The sequence below is a fragment of the Trichosurus vulpecula genome, chromosome 3, assembly GCF_011100635.1.
Source record: "Trichosurus vulpecula isolate mTriVul1 chromosome 3, mTriVul1.pri, whole genome shotgun sequence".
NCBI lineage: Eukaryota > Metazoa > Chordata > Mammalia > Diprotodontia > Phalangeridae > Trichosurus > Trichosurus vulpecula.
In genome coordinates this window covers 181,452,124-181,478,602 of record NC_050575.1, presented here as the reverse complement: position 1 = coordinate 181,478,602, position 26,479 = coordinate 181,452,124, and the positions used below count along the sequence as shown (strand labels likewise).

Here is a 26,479-nt window from a genome sequence, read left to right as displayed (position 1 = left end):
AGGTCCTTTGTAGTTGATTTGAGTTTGTATAGTACACAGAATAATTTGGTTGTTAATATTGTGGTTACTGTACACAGTGTTCTCTTGGTTCTGCTCCCTTCACATTTCATTATTTCATTCAAGTCTTTCCATGTTTTTCTAAAATCAACCAGCTCATCATTTCTTACACCACAGCAGTATTCCATCGCAACCATGTACCACAACTTGCTTAGCCATTCCCCTGACTGATGAGCATCCCCTCAGTTTCCAGTTCTTGGCCACCACAAAGAAAGCTACTATAAAATATCCAATCTCCTGTTAAGTCTTGTCATTTCTACCTTCACAACATCTCTTGTACATGTACCTTCCTTTCCCTTCACTCAGTGTACCCAGGTGCTGTCCCTCATCACCCTCATGCCTTGACTACTGCAATGGCTTTGTGGTTGTCATTCTACCTTGTGTCCTCCCGTTCCAATCCATTCACTGAGCTGCCAAAGTGATTTTGCTAATTCAGGTCTGACCATGTTATTGTGCCCCCCACCACCACCACCACACACACACTCAATAAAATTAAGTGGCTCTCTGCTACCTTTAAGATCAAATATAAAAGACTCTATCATTTAAAACTCTTTGCACCCTGGCTCCTCTCTATCATTCTAGTCTTCTTGTCCTTCTCCCACTCACTCTTTGTATATTTTGCAATCCAGCCATCCTGGCCAATTTGCTGTTCCTCCCACACAACAGCCCATCTCCCTTTTCATTGTCTGTCCCCCATGCATAGAATACTCTCTCTGCCTCCTAGCTTCCCTTGCTTCCTTCAAGACTGCTCAAATCTTTATTTCTACATCTGGTCTTTCCCTTTCACCCCATTTAGTCCCATCTACTAGTGCCTTCCATCTGAGATTACCTTCCATTTATAATATAAACATATACATCTATACAGGTACAAGTACGTATACCTATATCTATCAGTCTATTTATAGTATGTCCATAGTTATTTGTATGTTCTCTCATCTACTAGAATGTGAGCTTCTTAAAGGCAAGGACCATGTTTTTAACCTTTCTTTGTATCCCTAATAATTAACACAGTGCCCAGCACACAGTAAGTATTTAATAAATGCTTGTTTACTGACTGGATAGAAAGAGGAAAGATGAGGATTTTGGGAAACATCACAAGCTTGGCACAGAGGCATAATATACTGATGGGGAACTTCAGTTATACAGACATCTATTAGATCTCTTCAGCCGAAAGCAGAACAGCTAATAACTGTATGATTTTCCTGAATGATGTATTTTAAAAGGTTAAAAGATCTTTTAAAAGGTTCAGGAAACAAGATGAAATGCAATCCTAGATCCAAATCATTATGACAGAGGAATTGATTAAAAATGATGGGGACCCTGGGGAAAGGGGTAGAAGGAATGATCATTCTCTTCCAAAATTGTAATAGAAAGGGAGAAGAAATCCAAGCATAGTGTGCTATGAACCTAAGACTTTAGGAAAGTATATTCCCAAGTGTTCAGAGGAAGAATAGGTAGGAGTCTAAGAACACTACAAAGAGAAGTCAGATGAGAAGGTATTGGAGATGGTCAAGAATGAAATACAAGAGATATAGAGGAAAATTATTTCAATGAGGAGGAAAAATGGGAATCGTCAGAAGAGATGGATATACATAGACAAGGAACTCACCAATCAACTTGATATTCTAAAAGTAAATGTACAAAAGATGAAAACAAGTATAGGTAATAATAAAGGATGAATATAAAGAAGGGTTTGAGTCTGTATCTTATGATGAACAGTTGAAGAAACAGAATGTTTAGCTTTTAGAAGATGTGGTGGGGAGGTTATGGGGGTGGGGAAGAGGGATGGACGTGATAGCTGTCTCCAAATATTTGATGGACTGTCATGGGGAAGATGAATTAGTTCATTCTGTTTGGTCCTAAAGGACAGAATTAGGAGCAATCAGTGAAAACTATATATATAAACTAATTTTAGCTTCATATAAGAAGTGACAACTGTGTTGTTGGGCCTTGAAAGAAGGCAAAGATTCTAAGAGGTAGAGATGAGATGAGATGAGATTGCATTGTAGGCATGGAAACTGCTTGCGTGAGGCAGGAGGTAGAGCAACAAGTTCATGGAATAGCTAGTAACCCAGATTGACTGGAACATAGTTAGTTCATGAAGATGAATAATATGAAATAATTAACAAGCATTTGTTAAGTACCTACTATATCAGGCATTATGCCAGGCACTAGGGATGCAAAGACAAAAGTTTCTGCCTCAAGGAGTTTACATACTTTCAAAGACATACATATTAAGGTATATGAAATATAAAATAAATGCAGCGTAGCTCATGGGGGAAGGCACTAACTTTAGGGGAGATCACGAAAGGCTTCATGTACAAGGTGACACTTGAAATGAGAGATTCTAAGAGGAAAAGTGAGAAGGAGAACAAGCAATGCAGCCATGTAGTCTAAGGAAAGTCACAGAGAGAAGAAAGAGGGTCTAGTATAAAGAACAAGTAGCCAGTATGGCTGCACTACAGAATTCTTGGGGGGGGGGGGTGGTGGTGTTAATATGAAAGGTTGGTAGCTTGGAACAGAAAGATTTTTATGAACTGATGTGTAGACTGAAGACAGCAGAACCAGGAGAACAGCACACAGAATGGCAGCAATATTGTAGATGAAAAGAACCCTAAAAGATAGCTGAACTCATTTTAAATGAAGGCACTGTGTTGCAGTGGAAAAAATGCTGGAATTAGAAAACCTGGGTTCAATTTCCATCCCTGCTACTTAGTTCCTGTGTGAACTTTGGCAAGTCACTTAATTTCTATGGTCCACAGTTTCCTTAAATGTCAAAATTAGGAATTTGGACTAGACAACTTCTTAATTTCCTTCTAGCTCTATGATTCTATGAAATACAATGAGCAGTATTGGTTCCAGAAGACAGATGATGAATGCATGTCCCTTCTCTCAGTAGAGAAGTAGTAGGTCATAGGTATGGAAAGTTACATTTACTATCAGATATGGTTACTATGTCTTGACTTTGCTTAAATGTTTTTCTTTGTTACAAGGTGGCTTTGTGGTAGCAAGGGTGGGGTTAACTGGGAAATAACTACAATGTAAAAAACAAAAAGCATCAATGAAACGTGTTTTAAGAAAGGTAGTGGGATAGGCAGGAACCAGATTATGGAAGGCCTCAAACACCAGGCTAAAGAGTGTATAGTTTTTCACATAGGCAAATGGTCTTCCAAAGTGACACAAAATTATTGGGTTGGGGGGGGGAGGAAATGTGTGAAAAAGTTCCATTTTTTTATATTAAAAACAAAAATGAAGCCTTACTCATATTTAAATGCAAATATTAACACTGGCACCCTCACTTAGTCCATATGTCAAACACTCATTTATCACAGTCCATCTAGTACTCCTGGCAGCGATAAAAACTGGGAGAAGTAGGGTGTCATTATATTTCTTTAGTAACTCCAGTTGGGATTGAGAATACTCAGAAGCTGGGGGGTGGGGAGGGAGGTTTGGGTATGAGTAGGTACTCTGTTGCATTACCTAGATATCTCACCCACCTGGGCAGCAAAGCACTCCAGATGGTTCAAGTACGTTAGCCTGGTTACTAGTCCCTTAATAAGCAGGAGAGGAAACTGAATCTGTGTGCTCCATACTCGCAGCACCTGACTCAGTTACCATACTCAGCATCCTCCTCTCTCTCTTCATTTCCATTCCTATCCCCAGCTCCCTAGTAGAGCATCAGGAGGTCTGTAGTGGTATGCCACCAGGGCTGGACTAGGTAGGACTAGACGGGTTGGACCAGGCTCAGCAGGCAGCATCATGAACTTAAATACTTGCAGCCCCCATAAGAAAAGCATAGTAAAATCCTTTGACTGGGAAGCATAGCAGGAACAAAGTGCTAAGGAATTTTTTTTTCCCTTGAAGGAGGAACCAGTGGAAGCTCTGGAAGAGAGCTGACACCTGTTTCTCTTGGTTCCACTCTGCCCATGGTCACTAAGAACTTCTCCCTCCACCCGCTCCACATTCTCCTTTACTCCATCCACTGATGAACTTAACTTAGAAATTTAGACTTGGTGGACCCTTGCTGTAAAAATAATAACAAATCCTAGGAACCACAAAAGCAAAGGGCCCATATTTAAATATTAACATCTTACCAGTTTTGTTGCATGGCACTGAGATGTGGCATACCACTGACTTACCACTGGAATATCTCATCCTGAAAGATTCAATCAACTTTGGTACTCACATCTCATCAGTACCCTCTGCTTCTCTGATTGGAGGGTAGAGCCAGGAGCTCCAGAATTCCCTTTAAGAAGGGGCCCTAGTGCAGTCTCCAGCTGCATTGCTTCTGGGCTACTCTGGACTTCTCCATCATGCCCTTGAACAGGGTACCTTCTCTTTTCCTCCCCTTTCAGCTTCCTTCTGTGTGTTGTCTTCATTAGCTCCTTGAGGGCAGGGGCTATATTTGTATTTGTATTCCCAATGCTGGTCATGGGCAAGATCAAGGGGTGGCAGGTAGATAACCAGAGTGCTCCACTGGTACTCTCTTAACCTGAAATGAGAGTTGTATGGGATAGGTAAGCATGAATGGATTGCAATCAGTGTCATTGGTGGGAGGTCCTAATTGATGACATGACAGATCCAGTGGAGTATTTAAAGTGAGAAGGCCATCTCTACCCTATGTTGGTGGTAATCATCTCAACCCGACATGGTCCTTGTTTAATAACTTGTCAGTTTGTCAATGAACATTTTTTAAGTGCCTTCTATGTGCCAAGCACTGTCCTAAGCAATGGCGATACAAGAGGCCAAACATTCCCTGCCCTCCAGGAGCTTACAGTCTAATGGAGGAGACCACAAGCAAACAAATATGTACAAATAAACTATATGCAGAATAAATAGGAAATAATAGATGGAAAGCACTAGAATTAAGGATTAAGAAAGGCTTCCTGTTAAAGATGGCATTTTATTGAGACTTAAGGGAAGCCGGGGAGATCAATAGGTGGAGTTGAGAAGGAAGAATGTTCCAGGCATGGGAAACAGCCAGAGAAAGTGCTTAGATATAGTATCTAGTTCATGCAACAGCCAGGAGGCCAGGTGTCACTGGACACCCTGGAGAGTAAGAAGACTTGAAAAGTAAGAAGTGGTTAGGTTACAAAAGCCTTGAATACCAAACAGGATTTTATGTTTGATACTGGAGATGATAGAAAGCCTCTGGAGTTTCTAGAGTAGGGAGGGTGACGTGGTCAGAACTTTCCCTTAGGAAAATTGCTTTGGTGGTTGAATGGAGGATGGACTGGAGAGGGGAGAGACTCTAGGCAGGCAGACCCACCAGCATTCTATTGCAGTAGTCCAGGCATGAAGTATGAGTGGTGGGAGTATCAGAGGAGGGAAAAGAAGCTTATTTGAGATATATTGCAAAGATATTGTCAATAGAATGTAAAATTTTTGATGGCAAAGACTTTCATTTTTCTCTTCAGATACACTGCTCTTCAGATACACTTCAGATACACAGTCCCTACACATAGAAGGTGCTTGATAAATGTTTGTTGAATTGAATAGACTCATACTTGAAATAATTAGAAAAATGGATAGATAGGATCAAAAATTTAGAGCTGGAAGGAACATTAGAACCTAACTCCATGACTTAGGAAACTAAGGCCCAGCAAGATTAAGTGACTGGCCAAGGATGAAATAACTAGCAAATGTCTGAGGCATTGTCTTCTTGACTCCAGGCCCAACACATACTCTCCATTGCTCTACCTAGCTGCATCTATTGAGTACCCTAGGGTTTGGGAGAGGATACAGAATAACATAAAAATTCTTCCAAGAGTTTACAGACTGGTTCGAGATACCAGAACAACACACTTGAAATCAGGCATAATAGAAAGTTGAGAGCATTATTTAGGCAGGATATTATACTGGATGCTAGAGTTACATAAACCTTTCTATGTGTGCGGGTTAGAATATAAGATACTTGAGGGCAAGGGCCACCTTGCTTTTTATATTTGTATCACAGGCATTTAGCACTATGCCTGGCACATAATAAGCTTTTTTTTTTTAACAATTCTTTTTCATATATTCATTAGCTGAAGTAGATAGCAAACTGATAAGTTACATGTTTTCTTGTAACTCCTTGTCTCTACACACACACACACACACACACACACACACACACACACACACTGTAGAGTTCGGCACTTATCCCAGAAAAGGTTCCATTAGCAACTTTACACAGTGTTTCAGTGACCTTTTCTTAGAAGGCTAAGATTTAGGTTGTATTTCCTTACCCATTCTTTTTTTTTTAACTTTTTGTTTTAAATGATCACAAAAGCCACTGTGGGACAGAAGGAAGTCATTTCTTTCCAAGTTCCAGGCACTGGGGCTGCCCATCTTTCAGGGTTGATTGATTCATGAAGAACAAACACTCCAGGAAAGTTCACTAAGTTAACTTCATAGTAAGGAAAACTTGTTTTGAGATGTGCTCCAGAATTGAAAATTCGATAACGATCCCAAAACAAATGAGGGGGGAAAAAGGCCAACATTCCCTCCTACTTAATATTTACAGTAAGAAAATGTTGCTCAAACAGCTTTCATTTTCTATTACTTCGATGTTCTCTCTCTCTCTCTCTCGCTCTCTCGCTCGCTCTCTCTCTCTCTCTCGCTCTCTCTCTCTCTCCCTCCCCCTTCCCCCCTCCCCCGGGGTTTGTCCATGATCTTCTGTAAATCCACTGAATGCACCAGTGCAGTCTCTTTTTCCTTTTGATATTTCATGGACACCACTGTAACACACAGGCTATTTTATTGACAGCTCTCACTACAGGACTGAGCCACCTCCTTTTCGGGAACACACGTCCTTGACGACGTTTTTACGCCACTTCTCTGCGCCCGAGTCCGCTCTAACATGCTGTATGCTTATTAAATCGATCATGGATTGAGATATTTTTGAAAATCCTAGGCCAAATTCTCAACTCCTTCAATTAATTGGTATAATAATTAAATGGAAAACAAATCTCATAGCTAACAACTGCAAACCAAAGAGGGAAACGCGCTACGGATCTCCGAATTATCTTACAAAGCAGGAGTACGGCAAGAGGGTTTAGGCGAAGCGGGCAGAACACACCAACCGACGCACTCCAGCAGGATTGAATACAATGAACCCCGTCGGCTCTCCCCCACCCTAGGGGCTGGCTCAGGCAGCGCCTCCCCCACGGCTCGCCTTTCAAATCTCCCCACCCCCGTGCGTCCCCCCCCTCCTCCTTTCGTTTTCGTTTCCGCCGCTTCTCTTTCCTTTCCTGCCCGCGTCTCTCCGCCCCTAGCCACCCCAACCTACCCCCCTCGAACCCAACACACCTCCACACCTCCTCGCCCTCTCCCGCTCCCAGTTTTGGCAGTGACCCGGCCTTTTAACCTCTGCTGCACAGAGCATGGACGACGAGGACTGCGATTCGACTTGGGAAGAGGAGGAAGAGGAAGAGGATCAGGAAAAGGAGAAGGATGAGAGGAAAACCAGAGAGGAAGCGAAGCCGAGGCAACAGCAGCGCGGGAACCAAGCTTTCCAGGTGAAGCCTTAGGAAATGGCCAGGGCCTGCGGAGGGCGGGCGACTCTAGGAGCTTGCACTCTGCCCAGCGGGCTGGGAGGAATCCGGAGAGCGAGCGAGCGAGGGAGCCCTTCTATTCCTGCCGTCTTCCCCATCCCCAGTTTTGTCCCCAAACCTTCCCAAGCCCCCACGCTGCCCCCTCCCCCGCTTCCGCCGCCAGCCCGCCTTTATCTTTTGGCCGGGAGTGGGGAAGGCTGTATTAGATGGGGGCTGCACCCTCCGAGGTCAGACAACACTCGTTTGGGGACACTGGCCTCCGAGGTACAATTGCCTCTTCTCTAAGATGCTCTCTCGACCAGCACCCCTACCCCAAAGCCCTCAGCCTCTCTAGAGAGCCGGCGGCGACTACTGGAACAGCCACGGGCTACTCCCAACATACGCGCCGCTCCCACCGCGGAAGCCCTGGCACTGGGTTGTTCGACTTTTCAGGTCTTGCAAGTGAAGTTAACTTTTCCTGGACATTTGGGGCTTTTTGGTGGTGGGCTTCCCTCAAAGAATTTGTGGGGTGAGGGTACCCACGCTGGGGGTCCGCACTGTCTTCAAAAACGTAATATGTGTGTGTATGTTTGCGCATATGTGTGCATGTTCACACATGCTTGGAAGAGACAGAAACACAAAGACAGCAAAATAGGGAATATTGTGAATGTTTTAGGACTTCTACTTTGCCACCAAGTAGTTGTGTGACCTTGAGAATGTGACTGATCAAAATCTGAAAGACCAGTCGCCTTTTTTTCCCTAGTCCTCATCTTCTGTAGCCTTTGACACTGTTGACCTCAATGTTCTTTCTTCCCTTGGGATCATACACATCGCAGGCCTCTAGTTCTCATACCTCTCTAACACCCTTTCTTTAGATCTCTTCCTGGCTTTAAAAGCCAGACCTGAGCAGTAGAATATGGGTCTTCCCCAAAGGTCTGGCTCTCTTTTCTGTTCTTTGGCCGTTGCATTTACTTCGCAGCTTCAACTATACCATCTCTAATGAGCTGACCCAAATCTTTATATTCAGTCTTGACCTCTTTTCTAAGCTCCAGATCCAAATCTCAAACTTCCCATAAGACCCCCCAACCAATTACCTATTGGCTCCTCAGACTCAAAATGTCTTAAACGTCTTATTTTGTCCCTCAAACCTATTCCTCCTTTCAGCATCACTATTTTTGTAGGTACTGCCATTCACTTGGACTTCCATGTTTGAAACTTTGGGTTTATCTTCATCTCTTCCCTTTCTTACATCTCATATTTAATCAGTTTTCAGGTCTTGTCAGTTCCATCGCCCTTATTACCCCCCTATTACTCCGCTAGTGCAAGCCTAGAAGCATCCTTCAATCCATTTTTCGTAGTGATGCCTGAATGATCTTTTCATGAACAGATCAACATGCCTTTCCCATTGAGAAATATTCCAGTATCTTACTTTTGACTATCAAGTAAAGTTTAGAATCCTTTGCCTATCATTCAAAGCCCTTCACCAACTGGTGCCATCTTACCTTTGTTGCCTTTTTTCCATATTACTGCCCTCCACTCATTATTCACTCTAGCTGGACGACCAGACTACTTTCTCCCTTAAATACAGCATGCACTTTACCTTTTCTGTGCTTTTTTGCTCCTGCCCATTCCTGTGCCTGGAACATCTTCCCTTCCCCCTTTGCCTGTTGAATTCCTATTAATCTCCAAAAGGACAGATTACCATTCACTCCATAAAAATCTTTCCTCATCTCTCTGGACCTCATCAAATTTCCCCTCCTTGGACCTCACCTAACAATTTTTATCCCTCTGGCATACTTAACATGTAATGTGGCACATTATGGTTATCTTTATTGGTACATGATTCTACTGTAAAACTTTGAGAACAGGCTCAATGTCTTTTATAAACTTTGTATCTCCTACAGAGCTTAGCACAGAGGTCTAAACGCAGTAGGCCTGTAAGCGTTTGTCAGTCAGTCATAGATTTTAAGCTGCAAAGGACCTTAGAGACTATATAATCCAACTATCTAATTTTAACATATAAAGAAAAATGCAGTCTGAAGGGGTAATGTGTCTTGCCCCAAATCACAACTAAGTAGCTCTGAGATCCAAATCTAGGTCTTTGGACTCCATATTTACTCTACTGTGTTGTACCTCTCAGGATTTTACTCTCCTCCCATTTAAAAGAATCTGAACTTGATCATCTCCAAGATGCCAAGGTCATCTCTCTGTTCAGCAGAGATCACTGTTGAAGACAGGAGGCAGGGTAGGGCATTGGGCAGAATCTGAACTGACCTTAGGGTTTGACCTAGAAATTGAAGCACCTCGAATTATGTGCTTTCCTCACAGCAATCTCGTGAGTTGGTTGGTAGGTATTACAAGTGTTATTATCTGTGTTTTACAAGTGAGGAAACTGAGGCCCAGATCACAGCTAGTAGTGATTTTATTTATTGTATCGTTCTCTATCACAAGCTACTTTGTATCACCTTGTACTGATCCCAATAGTAGTACTACCTATCTTTGTCCTATTGAATTGAGTAGATCTATGTGCACGACTTTGGTAAAAAGAAACTTCTAGGCCTAGGTAAAAGAAGGAATAGAAACTTGGTGAGGAGGGAGTGGTCAGCTTTTCTCTAGGTTTCTCTTGGTTCACTCTGACTCACCCTCTGGCTATAAGTAAGGAACTGGGCCAGTTACCCAGTTCCGGGTGTTGGGTCAGAAAGGTATTTCCAAACACTGCTGCTAATTTTAGTTAGTAAAATTAACTTGATTTTTAGAAGACAGGAAAATACAAATCTGGTCACAGAATGTCAGAGCTAGAAGGGTAAGTACCTTAGTGCATCAAATCTGTGTTAAGCAACTACTTTGTGCAAAGGCTCATCATAGTTCTGGATACAAAGACACATGTCCTGCCTTCAGAGTACTTACTGTTTTAGAAGCACCAGCCACAGTTTACTTCACTCCTTTCCTTCTGGCCATCTCCTCCACAGTCTCCCTCCCCCCCTACTTCCTTCAGTTAATTATTGTTGACAGTTTTTTGATTTAATTGCTTATTAAATTCACCCTGCTATTGCTACTAGATAAAGTATGTCAATATACCCCCCCAGGCCCCATCCCTCCCTTGGGACTTACTGTCCAAAATGCCCTTCTCTGGCTACTACTCCAATATGTGTTATTTCCCCCATTAGAATGTAAGCTCCTTGAGATCAGGGACTGTCTTTGCTTTTGTATTTATATCTAGCCCTTAACATAGAACTTGACACATATTAAGTGTTTAATAAATGCTTTTTTCATTCTTTTACTTCATAAAACTTACTCCCTCACACTTGCCATTCATCTTCAATACAAAGTTGCTCTTTTCTCCTTGAGATCTGGAAAGTAATAAGCACTAAAGAACTGAAAGGATCTTCCAAATCACCTAATTGAACTAACTTCATTTGACGAATAAGGGCCCTGAGGTCCAGGGGAGAGATAGGATTTATCCTAGGTAACCCAACTGGCTTTAGCATTGGAGCAGAGACTAGGACCCTTACTTTCACTTTAGTATACTTCCCACCATACCAAGATTGCTCATGTATTTATTTATTTAGCAGATATTTACTGTGGCATGTGTGTCTATGTGTGTGTGGGCACGCATGCGCACATACACATACACATACATAATAGGTGTTGAGCAAAACTTAGAACTGATAGTAGATATTCAGTAAAACCCAGCTCACAGACAACTGTACACACACATATTGTGACAGGGTGTGACTTATTAAGGGAAAAGGGAGAGGAAGGTGGTAACTGACTTAGGTAACTGACTATTTCCCCTGAAAGTGATAGTAAAAATTTAGAAAGGATTCAGCTCTGTCCCCTCTTCAACAGGAAGGAGGGAGCAGGAAGCATACCTGTCAGCCAGGCCTACAATTCCACAGTTACAACCACTTCTGCCACAAGTGGCCCATGCACGTGCCTTTTTAAAGGCAGCATGGTGTAATAATGTAAAGGGCAGTAAACTGAGCCAAGAAGACCTGGGGTTCAAATCCTGCTTCAGGCAGTATCTGTGTAGCCCTGAGCTAGTCACTTAACCTCTCTCAGCCTCAAATTTCCTCTTCTGTAAGATGAGGGGACTGGGCTCAATGGCTTCTAAGGTCCTTTCTAGCTCTAAACTTATGCGCCTGTAACTCCACCCTCTGGAACCCTCATTCCACAGCAACAGAAGTTTTTTGAAAAGCATCAATTCTTTACAGATAAGATAATTTAGATTTCAGGAGTCAGGCTCTTAGATCTTAAAAGACCATTTTGTCCAACCCCATCATTTTACAGCTGCATAAGTGAAGCCCAGAGAGATTGACTTACCTAAGATCACACAGATGATAAGTCGATTGTCCAGATTCAAACACAGTCCAAATCCAGGCCCCTCATCTTATTGATGGGGAAATCAAGGATCAGAGAAACTAATCTCAGAAGTCACTGGACAACAGAAGGAGTCAGAAGACATGGATGTGAATTCCAATTCTGCCACTGTCTGATTGTTCAATCAGTCAGCTAGCATTTATTAAACCCCTTCTATATTCCAGGCCCTGTGTTAAGCAGTGGAGATACAAAGAAAGGCAAAAGAAAATGTATGTTCTCAAGGAAGTTTAGTAGGGGAGAGAGACAACATGCAAAGACAGTCAACAGAGCGAAGGTCCTAGGATTAACCAGAAAGGCTTCTTGCAGAAGGTGAGCCATTAGCTTTAGCTAACAATCTTCTGACCATAATGCTCTGTGGCTGCAAGGTTTGGTGAGTCAGGTTCTAAGGTTCTAGGATCTGAGTCAAAACCCAAATGATGCTCTAACTCCATGGTATCCCCCCATTGGTCTCGTACATACTTCCTAGTCCCTCTGCTCATATCATTATTTGATCCTCTTATATCAAATTATGTTATTAATATACATGAACCTGTTGTCCTCTGTCTCCAGCCCAGATGGGACTCTCTCCTTTTCAGACTCTGCCAATATGTGTGGCAATACTACAGCTTTTGGACTTCTTGGGTCAGTTTGTCCTTGAGTTGGGGTTATCTCAATCAACAATTGCAGATAACTTTTAATCGACTAAAGGTTGGTCATCTCCCAATTTTTACTTTTCAAATGCACAAAATATTTATTTCAAACCAATCAAACCTCAGGGTCAAATTCCCTTCAAGCAAAGTCCCAGAGGGTCCCAAGTCTTTGATTATATAGGCACCTTTGTAACAGATAATTACTGAAATGACCAGGGCATTGACTAAAGTTTCAAGATGTGACTCATTGGTAGAACATGTACTTTGTCTGTAGGGGTTTGTGTTCAACCTTTGCCCTTTGGGGAGACAGTGTGGTACAAGAGAAAGAAAACTGAATTGGAGTCAGAGGACCTGGATTCAAATTTTGGCTCTGTACCTTACTATCTGTGTGTAAGTCACTTTCTGTCTCTGACCTCAGTTTCTTCATCTGTAAAATGAGGGATGGCATCAACTGACCTCTAAGGACCCTTCTAGATCTAGAATTCTGTGAGTCTCTGGTTTTGATGACATAACCAGACATGCTGGGATTTGTAGCAATGCAGTTTGACCTGCCTTTTATATTTTCCATCTCCTCTTGATGCCAGGAGAAACAGGGATAAGGGCCTTGGGGCAATTGGGATGTCTTGTTTTGCTCCCTGCAGCTAGAAATGAGGCATTGTCCCTTGTTGGAAAAATCTGAGGCGTTGCCATTCTCCTGATGGTTTGTTCATTTCAGCTGCTCCCAGCTTTCTGCTTTATTCTTGGCTTTCGCCCACTCTCTCAGGCAGCCTGCTGAGCAAGGGGGCTCAGAGAGAGGGGGAGGGGTGCATTTACAGAGCTCATTTCATCCTTAGAAACACCTCTGCAAAGGGGAAACTGAGAGGGATCATTCCTTTGGCAGGACAGTGCTTCTACGGTGACTCTGACGCCCTCAGAGACCATCTTGGGGAGCTCTGGTGCTCCGGAAAAGTCAGCTAGACTGTTAAATGATGAGACTTGACTCCTTAGCTCAGTCACTAATGCATTGTGATGTTGGGCAAATCACTGGATCTCTCCTTGTGTCTCTTTAACCATCTTTCAAACTGGAATACTGGTCCCTGCTTCGACCATTTCACAGGATTTGTAGGATCATAGATTTCTAACCAGAATGGACTATAGGGTATCCAGTCCAACCCGCTCATATTTTTTAGCAGATGAAGAAATTGAGGCCCCAAGCAAGTTACAGAGCTAAGATTCAGCCTTAAGAACTCTGATGCCAGATCTATCACTCTGCACTGTACTATGCTGAAATGTTTAGGCAGCTAGGTGGCACAGTGGAGAGAGCATCACGCTTGAAGTCTGGAAGACCTAAGTTCAAATCCAGCCTCAGTCACTTATTTGCTTTATTACCCTGGGCGAGTCACTTAACTTCTATTTGCCTCAGTTTCCTTATCTATAAAATGGGGATAATAGCACCTACCTCAAAAGAGTTTGTTGTGAAGATCAAATGAAATAGTCATTGTAAAGCGCTTAGCACAGTGCCTGGCACGTAGTAAATGCTTTATAAATGTTAGCTATTATTATTATTAGCCATTAAACAGGCAGTTAGGTGGCTCAGTGGATAGAGTGATGGGCCTGGAGTCCAGAAGACCAGAATTCTAAACCAAATTCAGACATTTACTAGTTGCATAACCCTGGGCAAGTCACTTACCCTCTTTATCCACTTGAAAAGGAAGTGGCAAACCATTCCAGTATCTTTGCCAAGAAAACCCCACAGACAGTGCAGGGTGCAATAGTCCATGGGGTTAGACCTGACTGAACAACAACAACATTAAACAGAAGCAGGATTGTGATATTACTGTGGCATAGTGGATAGTGTTGGACTTAAGTAGCAGGAAGACCTGAGCAGATTTGGCATTCACTTATCAATAAGCATTTTTGTGCACCTACTATGTGCCAGGCCTTGTGCCACTAAGCGTGGGGGATACTAAAAGGACAAAAGACAGTCCTTGCTCTCGAGGAGCTCACAGTGTAATAGGCAGACAACATGTAGACAAATATATACAAACAAGCTTTATACAGGATAAACAGGAAATAATTAGCAGAGGAAGGCACTAGAATGAAAAGGGATTGGGAAAGTCTTCCTCTAAGAGATGGGATTTTAATTAGGACTTAAAAGAAGCCAGGGAAATCAGTAGGCAGAGTTGAAGAGGGAGAATATTCCAGCCATAGGGGACAACCAGAGAAAATGCCTGGAACTGAAAGATGCAGCCAGGAAGCCAGTGTCCCTGTATTGAAGAGTATGTGATTGGGAGTAAGGTCTAAGAATATTGGGAAGGTAGGAGGGGGCTGGGTTATAAAGGGCTTTAAATGCCAAGCAGAGGGTTTTGGAGTTAATTTTAGAGGTGATAAGGAGCCACTGGAGTTTATTAAATAGGGAAGCGACAGTCAGACCTGCCCTTTGGCAGGTAGCTGAATGGAAGAATGAGCTTGGGCAGTTGAAGGGCGAATGAATTGGAGTAGGGAGAAACTTGAGGCAGGCAGACTCAAGCCTATTATAATAGTCCAGTTATGAAGTGTGAGTGGTGAGGGTGTCAGAGGAAAAAAGGGAGCACATTTGAGAGATGTTACAAAGGTGAAGTCAACACACTTTGGCCACAGATTGGATGAGTGAGGATTGGTAGGGAGGGGTGAGAGATAGTGAGGAGTACATGATGACTCCTAAGTTTCAAACTATGGGGAATAAAAGAAACAAGGTGGGTGGTGTTGCCCTCACTAGTGATAGGGAAGGTAGGAGTGGGAGAGAGTTTAGGGAGAAAGGTGGTTCTGTTTTTGTAAACATTTAGTTTAAGATGTCTGAAAAGCAGTCGAGGATATGAGATTGGAAGTCAGCAGAGAGGTTGGATAGAGCTAAGAATCATCAGCATAGGACTGTGATTAAATCCACAGGAGCTGATGAGATCACAAAGTGAAGTATAGGAGGAGAAGAGAAGAGGACCCAGCACAGAACCCTGAGGGATACCCAACAGTTAGAGGTTGTGATCTGGATGGGGATCCAGCAAAGGAGACAGAGAAAGAGTGGTCAGATAGGTAGGATGAAAACCAGGAGAGTATGGTCCTGAAAATCTAGAAAGAAGAGAGTATCGAGGAGGAGAAAGAACTCAACAGTGTCAAAGGAGGGATCAAGGAGAATGAAGATTGAGAAAAGTACTTAGTACCTAGAAAGTACCTTTCTTACTAGCTGCATGACCCTGAACAAGTCACCTAACCACTCTTGGCTGCAGTTTCCTCACTTGTAAACCTCACAGGGTTGCTGTGATGATCGAGTGGATTATAATATACGTAAAGTGCCTTGCAGACCTTAAAGGTGCTATTAGTAGTAGTAGCATTTTATAGTGCTATGTAAATGTAAGAAGAGATCAGAAATAATAATTATGACCATAATAATAATAGCTAGCATTTATATAGTGCTTTAGGTTTGGAAAATAGTTTACTCCTTTTGTTCTCACGACCACCCTGGGAGGTGGGTGCTATTGTGACCGTTTTACAGATGAGAAAGCTTAGACAGACAGCAGTCAGGTGACACACATCTTCTTCTACTCCTACCCTAAACCAGAAGGGAAACCCCGCTGGGGGCTCTTACTTGGTAACGCTCCCATTAGATGGCAAAGTATCAGGTATCATATCCAGCACTGAATTTCCTCCTGTTGAATTTCATTTTCTACCTTCCCTTTCCAGAGCCGGATGATAGGGTGCCGAAACTGGAGAGCGGTCCAGGACATGCAGAGATACAGACGTCGATACCCAGTAAGTCTTTGCAGCCTCTCTTTCCTTTCAAGGCAATTGTTGTCTTGTTATTTGTATTTTCTTATTGCTACAGGCACTGTGATTATAGTGCTAGACTTAGAAGCAGGAAAACTTGGTGTTCAGATCTCATTCGAGGGATGACTATGAGCAGGTTCTTCAGTCATCTCTGGGAAGATGACTAACACCTCTGTATCCAGCCCTAGCTCCAATCACTCATTTCCATGCACCTCATATACGTTACTCTCTTCCACAAACCCACGCTTATTGCTCTTCCTCACACATGACAGTCCATCTCTTACCTTTGTGCCTTCTAACTGGCTGTCCCCCATGCCAGGGCAGCTAGGAAGCTGAAGTGGATCGAACTCCAGGCTTGGAATCAGGAAGACCAGAGTTCAGATTCACCCTCAGCCGCTTACTAGCTGTGTGACCCTGGGCAAGTCACTAAACCTTATTTGCCTCAGTTGCCTCATCTGTAAAATGAGCTGGAGAAGGAAATAGCAAACCACTCTAGTATCTTTGCCAAGAAAACCCCTAATGAGATCACAAAGAAGAGTTGACACAACTCAAACAAATGAACAGCAACAATAACATGCTTGGAATGCAGTTGCCTCTCTTCTTTGTGTCATAGAATACCTTGTTTCCATCAAAATTCTTCTCTAAGGACACATTCTACATAAAGCCTTCCTTGATCCACCCAGCCATTCATACCTTCTCACCACAAAGTGATACACACAACCACATGCACACATACTTCTGTGTTTGTTGTCTCCCTTGATACAATGTAAGTTTCCCACTTCATTTTTGTCTTTGTATCTTAGGAGCCTAACGTAGTGCCTGGCACATGGTAACTGCTTTGGAGGCATGACATTAGGTGCCTCAAATGCAGAACCTGGAGTCAGGAAGACCTGCCTAGCTGTGTGTCCCTGAGCAAGTCGATGAATCTCCCTAAGCCTTAGGGAGAGAAGATGGGGATAGTACATGGAGAATATAATGGAGATAGTAAAAGCACCTACTTCTTTTTTGTGGGGATCAAGTGAGATGATTCATGCAAAGCACTCTGCCAACCTTAAAGCACTATATATGTGCTAGTAATTATGATTAATGTTTGGAGGCCTCTGCTTCCTAAGGCTTTAAGGAAGTTATAAACTGGCTATAATCTGCATCACACAGAGAGTTCCCATACCAAGAATTTCCACAGAATAACAGGTGCTTGATGGGTGGATGGATTGCTGTGATTTCTGGAAGCATAGGCAAGTTAGAGCAAAGCAAAGATGACAAGAGTGAACCAAGAGGCTGGATCACTGGGCCCAATATCCCAGGTGACCAACTCACCTCCTGCTGATTCTCCCACTTGACTCCCTTCTCAGGTTATACTTGCTAGTGCTCACTCCTTCAAATTGTCTTATATTGTATCTGTCTCTACACAGATTCTATTTCCCCCAGTAGAATATAATGAACACACAAATGTTTATTGAATCGATGCCTAATTCTGAAGAGAAATGAGAGAAATAGTAGAAAGCGTGTGGTAATTTACCAGCCTCTTAACATTGTTTTGTTCTTATAGGGTTTGACAGATGAAGAGTCCAATGATGAAATGCTGAATTTGAAGTTTTATAAAAACGAAATTGCTTTCTTGCCCAATGGTATGTATCTACTTCAACAACCTATGACCCTACATCAACACTGAGTCCCCTTCTTGAGATTCATGTCTCAGTGGTTCAATCAGCCATGGTTTTGTTGAAGCACCTAATATGTCTCTTTAAAAGTAGTAAGCTTGTTTTCCTAGTCATTATTTATTCACCATTCCTGCCCATTCTGTCTGAGTCATAGACCAACAGAAGTATAAGTTGCTTTTTCCCCCTAGTAACTTGTATCAGCTGTCCCACTATAGATTATTATTAGTGTTAGATTTTTCTATACTTTGGGAGGATAGCTTGGCATTACTTTTTTAAAATTATGAACTTAATCATGAAACATTTCAGTAGACAAAGAATAAAGAACCTTGTTATATATGTTTTATTTTTGTAATGTCTATATTTAATAAGAGTGTAATAAAATAATGAGAGAAATGCAAATTAAACAACTCTGAGGCTTCACCTCACACTAGTCAGTTTGGAAAAGATGAATAAGGAGGGCAGGAGAGGCATGCTAGTGACTTTTTGGTGGTGCTGTGGATTGGTCCAATAAGTTAGAACTGCACCCCCAAAGTCACTAAACTGGCATAATTCTCAATTGAACATACCAAGAATTATGACAGCCTAGAAACATTTGGCAAAAAGATTCTTTTCCCAGTTTTTAACTGTTTTCAAAAACACCCAGCAATTGTACCTGTTCTCTGAATGTTTCTGGGCTATCATAGCTCTAGATACCAACACAGTAAGGTACTGTGGGTCTAGCTGATACAGACTCAGCTGTATAACTTCCTGGTATTTGTATGTACACCCCAGGCTATTTTATTGAGGACATTCTGAAGAACTGGAAGGAGGATTATGACATCTTGGAGGACAACCACTCTTACATACAGTGGTAAGTGAGGTAACCTATGCACATGATGGAAGAGGGAGGTTGTTTTGTTTTGCTAAGACTGGGTCACACCATCTCATCTAGGCTAGAAGTTCAGAGACTACTCATGGACCCAATCCCACACTGGCATGGGAACTTTACCAGCTCTGTTTCTGACCTTGGTCATTTTACCCCTCCTTAGACAATCTGGTGGCACTGTCCTCTCCACCCCCTCCTAAGAGCTCACCCTATTAATGCCAACTTCAGTGCATATGCCATGCTGGCTTAATCCACTGCAGCTGAGCTCCTGAGCTCAAGAGATTCATGAGGTGTACCCCCCCACCCCCAAGATCTGGAAAATCTGTAAAAATTTTTGGCCCTCCCTTTGTATCATAAAAGAAGTCTGAATTATTATGGTATTAAAAGAGAACATATATTGATATTATGTAATAATATACTTATATTTTATATATCATATCTGAGTTTCTAAACATTTTGTGTGTCATCTGTGGCTCCCACAAAACTCCCCAAAAATCCCATTTAATTTCTTGTGCTGACCAATGATATATTGAAACCACGATGTGGAAGGGATAACTGTATTCTGCACAAGAATTCTGTTAGGTAATATAAGTATTATTAGCTCCGTTTGACACATAAGAAAATTGAGGTTCAGAAAGAGTACAAGTAGTTCTCCTATAGTCGTACACTTATTACTATTCCCAAGATCTCTGTCGGTCGGTAGTGGAATCATCTCTTTATGTGGACAGTTCACATATTTTCACCTTGGTAATCACGTACAGGAAGGATTACCCAATACTTATTAACCATTTAACTGTATATAGAGTACAGTGTCACCCTAGGCATGGGGGAAATACAAAGTAGGGTAGGGTTGTTCCACGTCCTTGTGGAGCTGCTAGTCTTGCAGGAAGAATAACTTGTGAGCACAGAGGACTAGAAATGTCATGAGTACAACATGCCAGTGAGGTTAGAAAGGGAAGTCCATTAGCAGTCAAGGAGGTGGTATTTGAGTTGAGCTGTAAAGGAGAGGTAGGAATTTAACTGTCAAGGAGGGTGAGGAGAATGAGAACGTTTCAGATGTAGGGAACAAAGGCCAGAGGCACCAGGGTAGGAAAGCACAGGCTATGTACGGAGGAGAGAGAGCAATACAATTTCTATAAAGAGTGAGTGCCAGTGAACCTGTTCATGGAAGCAAGTGCCCTTCTGCATATATCGTGCTATAACTTGTCAAGCCTGTGGGATCCTAGTCAGTGGTTCATAGCAGTGATCCATTCAGAGCCTCCTCTTAGAGGATTTACATGTAGCTCCTTGTCTTCCTCCCTTCCCTGCCCCCACCCCTTTACATGTGACTTTGGATGATTTTGCAGTTATGTTTCCCCTTCAGGTTGTTCCCTTTGCGAGAGAGGGGAGTGAATTGGCACGCGAAGCCCCTGACACTCAGAGAAATCCAGGTAGGGTGTTTCTGTGGGTTGATTCATGTTTCTGTAGCTCTAGAAGAGGTCATTAGAGAAGCTGACCCTCTGCTGTGTGTGTGTGTGTAAAATAGGACTTCTCCCCATTGTAAGTATCACTTACTGGCTTGATATAGGAAAGGCATTGGCTGAGTAGGCACTAATGATTTTCAGCACCATCTAATTTGACAAAATACTAGTTTTTAAAGCAATCAGTGTCCTCTGCCCAAAAGAGATATGTAAACTTACCTGGGCAGAGTTTTTGAGCCAAAAAAGCCCACTGTACAGCAAAGGGGAAAGACTGGAAATCAACCTTTATCAGGTATTATTCTTAGATGGAAAGGTAAACATGGAATCCAGGAAGTCATCCTGTGGTCCTAAGAAGGAAAGATTTATAGCTTATTCTGAAACATCATTTCTTCTAAATTGGGGATGATTCAGATGGGTTAGATTGAAATATACCCCTGTACTACCTGTGAGGAATGGGTTTGCTAAAGAGTTCAATGTATATGAAGAAATCTATGGTCCTAAGAGGTAAAGACGGGGAAGTCTGTGCATAGAAGATAGCTTGTGACCTTTCTGATTCAAGCTAGATCTATGAACTTGTGATACATTTTCTTCACTTAGAGGGAAAATGGGGGATATCCAACTCTAGGAGAAAAAATGGGCATGTCCAACCCTGGGATCTGTTGTCATTCATCCTAATAGAGACGGGGGGTTTATATGTTCCAGGAATTTAAAAAATCTGCAGAAGTCATGAGAAGATTTGTCCAAGCATATGAACTCATTCTGGGCTTCTATGGAATTGAACTGGAGAATCACAAAACTGGGAAAGTGAGAAAGGCTGACAACTACCAGGAGAGATTTCAGAACCTCAACTCGTAAGTGTTTGAATCTGGTGGTGCTTGCATATCCTCATCTATCCTCCCTCTCCTCCTCTAGTCTCAGGGTGGGTTTCTCATAGAGCAGAGTTTCTGATTACCCAGTATGGGGTGCTCTGGTTAATTGTCTAACTTTAATCCTGCTCAGAGAGAAAACATTTAAGTTGTCATTGACAGTAATTGCCTGGCAGTTTATTAATTACTTTAACGTAGAAGTGTTCTTATCCTAATTTTACAAATGGAGAAACTGAGATTAAGAGACTTACCTAAGATCACATAAGCTGCTAAGTAGTAGAGACAGGATTCTGCTTCCAGGCTCAAGGTTCTTTCCAATATACTATAGCCAGGTTTATAGATTTGGGCCTAAGCTGCAAATATCCAGTATATGGAAAGAGCGCCAGATTTGGACTTACAGGTTCTGAGTTCAAATCCCATCACCAATGATGTTTGAAGTTGGAATATAGAGTGTATGATTGGAAGTAATAAGCTCCTAAGGGGAGGCTGGAATCGTATTGTGAATACCAAACAGGCATTTGTATTTGATCTTAGAGGCAAGAGGGATCCACTGACCCTTAACTGGGAAAGGTAATAATAGGATCAGAAATATATGATAAGTATCACTCTGGCAGCTGTTTGAATTGGCTAAAGAGGTGGGGAGACTCGAAGTCAGGGAGATCAGTTAGGAAGCTGTTGCAGTTGTCCAGATAAGGTGATAAGGACCAGAACTAGGGTGGTAACTATACAAGAGGAGAGAAAGGGATATATGTACCTTGGGAAAAATTGCTTCTCTGAACCTCATTTTCCCCCCGAAAGATGAATGGATTGATTAGTTATCTCTCATATCCGTTCCAGATCTAAATCGTCTGGTCCTATGATAGTTGGCTTAAAGCAGAAACAGGTTCCACTCTTGTCTTTTCTGTGTATTAATTAGACTGTCTCTATGTGTGACTGGGCCCCACAGTGGAGGGGCAAACAGTAGGTTAGACTTGTTTCTGGTTAGCATCATATTTCTGCCACATAGCAGGGATAGCATGTAACATAGCAGTATTAGCACTTTAAACCCAAACATTTAGCTCACATTTATTATATACTTCCTCTGTACAAAGCAATCCAAGGCCCCTAAATTGTGCCTCATCTCAGGCATGGACCTTGTTATAGGTGTCTGTGCAGTTCTGTCTGGTCAGTGCTTTGGGGAGAATTCACATTGTCCCTTTCTGTTAATGCTTCGAGTTTTATCCTGTCTTCCAGGCACAGCCACAACAACCTTCGCATCACTCGAATCCTGAAGTGTCTGGGCGAGATGGGCTATGAACATTACCAGGTGCCCCTGATCCGTTTCTTTCTGGAAGAGATCCTTGTTAATGGCTGCTTGCCGAGTGTCAGGCAGAGTGCCTTGGATTACTTCATGTTCACAGTGCGGAACAAGAAGGAGCGCAGAAAACTTGTCTACTATGCCTGGAAGAACTTTAACCCCCAGTATAAATTTGTCTGGGGGCCACATGAGAAGCTGCAGAAATTCGAACCTGGACACCACGACTGTCTCGAAGAAGAGGGTTCAGGTGTATCCCCAAATGAGGTTGGAATAGAGAAAGAACAAGTTAGGACTCAGGTGAGGGAAGAGATTGTAGGAGATGGCGTTGCCTCCAAAGACAAGCAGATGGGCAAGGACCCCAGTGCCATGCTGCAGAGTTGTGAGATGAAAAAGGGAGAAAGGCTGAATTTATCTGATCAGCAGGAGGAGAAGGTTGCAATCAAGAAAGCTGGAGACCAGGCACCAAAGTCTCAGAGTCCAAAGGAAAGTAAGAAAAGGAAATATGAGGTGAACAGACTTGAGTTCAGACAAGAGGAGGAGCAAGGGCAAGGCACCTCTGATGTGGAGAAGATTGCTCATAACCTGGAAGAATGCGCCCTTGGCCAGAGCAAGCTGAGGACCTCTAGAGGATCTAAGGAAATGGGGAGCCTGGCCCTGCCAAGAGAGAGGGGGCCATCTAGTCCTGAGTCGATGGAGATTAAAATGTATGATGAGGTGAATAAGAGGAGAAGGCTTGAATCGAAAGCACCGAAAAACCATATAGAGAAAACAAAGAATGTGGAACAAAACCCAGTCTGCCTCCTGATACCCAATGGTATTCCCCATGAAGATGAGGAAACAGAGGACAAAAGTAACATTAGGTGGGAAGCCAAAAGCCTACAAACAAAGACTGTAAAATGTGATGATGTACCTGTAGCTTCATCTGGAAATCCCTTGTGTGACCCCTCCAGCATCAGTACATCTCCTGAGCAATCAGATCTGCAAGAATATGTTCACATTGAAAAGAAAAGTGTCAATGCAGATCCTGAACTCAAAAAGCCTGAAGCCAAGAGACCTGATCCTGGCGAGGCAGCAGTTGCTGAGTGTTCAGGTGGAGAAGTCCTACAAAAGGCAGGAGATGAAGCCACGGTTGAAAGGCCTTATTCTGAATAAACAGTGAGCCACTGAACCAAATAGGCAAGGAAGGAATTCAGAACCCTGACCCTATGGGACAGGAGTCTGCAAGATTCTAGGGTTCTCAGCACCTTTTAAAGGTGCTTCTTCCATGGACATCTTTTGGACAAATTGGTTGAGGGTCCCTCAGCTTATGAATTTTTAACCCATAATGGTGTCTGAAGTTCAAGGTAGAAGGAAAACAGATGTCATGGAACTCCTTTGTTTCCTTCCCTGAGCAAGACTGGCTGCCTCTCTTTGCCTGATCACACTTACGATGAGCTGTGGGGAAACGAAGAGAAAACAAATGATGGGTACTGTTCAGGAAGGAATACTAATAGACTTTGATAGGCGTAATTTAAGACTTTGAAATACAAGTGATCATTTTGATAAGGGGGAGGAGGGTGTGTATACATCACTTTAATTCACATTCTATAACAATGTCCCCACTTCCTTTTTATCCAGAGGATGGAAAGTCTGAATTTCTCAGCCCCATGTCAAGGCTTTTTTTTCTGAATAAATTCATCACTTTGAACTTTTGTTGAGGATAAAAGGCCTAGCTAGATAAGTAGCTGGTTCCTCTCTTTCCTTATGAAGGAACTTTCATTGGACCTTTTTCCTCCTGACCTTTTACTAAAAGTGACTTCATCCCATCATAGTGATTTGCTTTGTCCAATGTGGAAATCTAATCCTCAGCCTGTTTAGCCTGTGGAGGAGGGAAGAAGCAACTGTGGGGAGACTTGGGCTATAGCGTCCCATGCAGACACTTGGCCTTTCTCTTTCTTTCTTCCCTGCTGGCTCCAGACCTTTGTGAGGCATCTGCTTTTCCACTTTTCACACTGGCTCAGGATTCTTTCTTGAGTTCTTTTGTTTCACTTTATTTTTAAGACCCAGACTGGGTCATCTGTCCCTTGCAAGTCTTCACAGTAAAGACAAGCTTCCTGTATCTCCTTTGTACTCCTATTTCCCAAGAAGGGTTAGGCAAATCACTAAGGAATTCTGAGATACCCCCTTGACTCGTGATCACAGCTTGAACCTCTCTGCATGTTCTTTTTTTGATGCCTAATAACTGTCTGTGTACGTACATTTACAGATCCTCCTTTGCCACGTGTAGATGAAAATATTTACAATAGTGCTATCATCCTTTGCTTTGCCTTCTGCTCCAGCCCCCTGTAAATTATATAGAGCCTTCTTCTTACCAGTATGGAGTCAGCCAATCAAGTGGAGAAAGCAGGGTTGTGTTTTTTTTCCCTTCTGATTTAGCATAGTTAGGGAGAGGGTCTCTCTGATACTTGCACCTCTTCCCCACTCTCTTCTGTATCTTACTGACCAAGACACCCCTCCTTCATGGGAGGGGAAAGGGAAAGGAGTGAAGTGGTCACTTCCCAATCTGGGATTTTGAGAGACCCAGCTTGATTTTGCTTCCAGTTTAATGTGAAGAGTTAAGAGTCTCTGCTCAGGTCTGTGCTCACCAAGTTGCTCCACAACTATATGTAATTTTTCACCTACCTCACAGGGTTGTCATGAAGAAAAGGCAAAGAAAGATAGGAGCCTTGGGAGCCTTCGTCGACGTGTAAGCGCATGGCTCATTTGTGCAATGAGTCCTTTACCTCTAACAGCAGTTAGAGGAGTGTCACCATCAGGCTGTGGGACCAAGGACTTTGGAGCCTGTGATGTAATATTTTCTCTTCCTTGCTTGGTGCAATGAAGCTTCCTGTATTGGGGAGCTGATGAAATGCACTAGGTTTTGGCTTCCCAAACTGACTAGAACTGTTCTTTCCATTTTGACATTTCTCTCCCTCTTTCATCTCACTTTCTGGCCTCTCTTTTTCTCTCTCTCCCACCCACAGTGACAAGATTGTGCATTTTCCATAGCAGCTGGAAGGAGAAGCCACCAACCCTGGCTAAGGTTTCTGCCTCAATGCTCCCTTGGGATGCCTTTTCCCCTGGTTCTCATTTTCAGTGATGAGTATCCCCAGGGGGAACTTGCTCAGCCTAGTTCAGCGACTGGTTGAGCAAAAGAAATCTCAGAGAATGAGAAGCTGGATGTTGTGGGTTTTGTTTGTTTGTTTGTAAAGGGGCTATTAAAGTAGAATTAAGATTATTTTCCCGTGGGAGATGTTTGAAATTGGTTCGTTATTTTTTTCTCTCTTCAAAGTTAATGGCTGTGAAAATGGACTGTGTTTTAATAAAAGTGTTTTGATTGCCAGCCGACGTTTCCTGAGATCTGTTCCTATCAGTGAGCAGAGTCCTGTTGCTTGTTGGCAGGAGGTTGGGGGAAATATTTTAGAAGCCCATTTGTGGATATTACCTTGAAATCTACTTCCATGTTGACAAATAATAGCATGTGAGTCAGGATCACGGATTTAGAACTAATTTTGCAGTTGAAACTAAGGCACAGATAGGTTTAAAGTGCCTTAGCATGGTCATACAAGTAGTGTGTGACAGAGCTGGGATTTGAACCCGTGTCTTCTGACTCCAAAATTATGGAATATTTGTAGTGTTTCGCAAACCTTAAAGTGCTACGTAAATGCTAGCTATTAGTCAACTAGGATTTATTAAGCATTTACTATGTGTCAGGCACCAAGCTAAGTGCTAAGAATACAAAGGCGGCAAAAAACAAAGGACTCCAGCCTAGAATTGTGATTAGTATTGTTAATCCAATCCTGGACTTTTTCCACTGTAGCAGGCTGGCTCTCTGTGTTGTTTGAAATACAAGCTAAGTTAGAGGCAGAGGCAGAGAGGATGATGATAATGATGATAATAATGCTATATGCATACAGTTTCTGGCGCAAAATTGGTGTTTGATAAATGCTTG

General features: G+C 42.6%; 1 protein-coding gene across 2 annotated transcripts; it reads left to right on the top strand.

The window, feature by feature from the left end:
* The first annotated feature begins 6,871 nt into the window (after positions 1 to 6,871).
* Positions 6,872 to 25,870, top strand: OGFR (opioid growth factor receptor). 2 transcript variants are annotated; one of them, XM_036752014.1, is made up of 8 exons: positions 7,306 to 7,556; positions 12,501 to 12,638; positions 16,277 to 16,345; positions 17,910 to 17,988; positions 18,793 to 18,871; positions 20,250 to 20,316; positions 21,049 to 21,197; positions 22,446 to 25,870. In XM_036752014.1, the coding sequence occupies exons 1-8, from the start codon at positions 7,422 to 7,424 to the stop codon at positions 23,659 to 23,661; spliced, it is 1,932 nt and encodes a 643-aa protein (XP_036607909.1). In that variant the 5' UTR covers positions 7,306 to 7,421; the 3' UTR covers positions 23,662 to 25,870. The 2 variants fall into 2 exon arrangements, with proteins under 2 accessions (XP_036607910.1, XP_036607909.1); XM_036752015.1 differs by lacking the exon at positions 12,501 to 12,638 and having other exon boundaries at positions 6,872 to 7,556.
* The last annotated feature ends 609 nt before the right edge of the window (positions 25,871 to 26,479 follow it).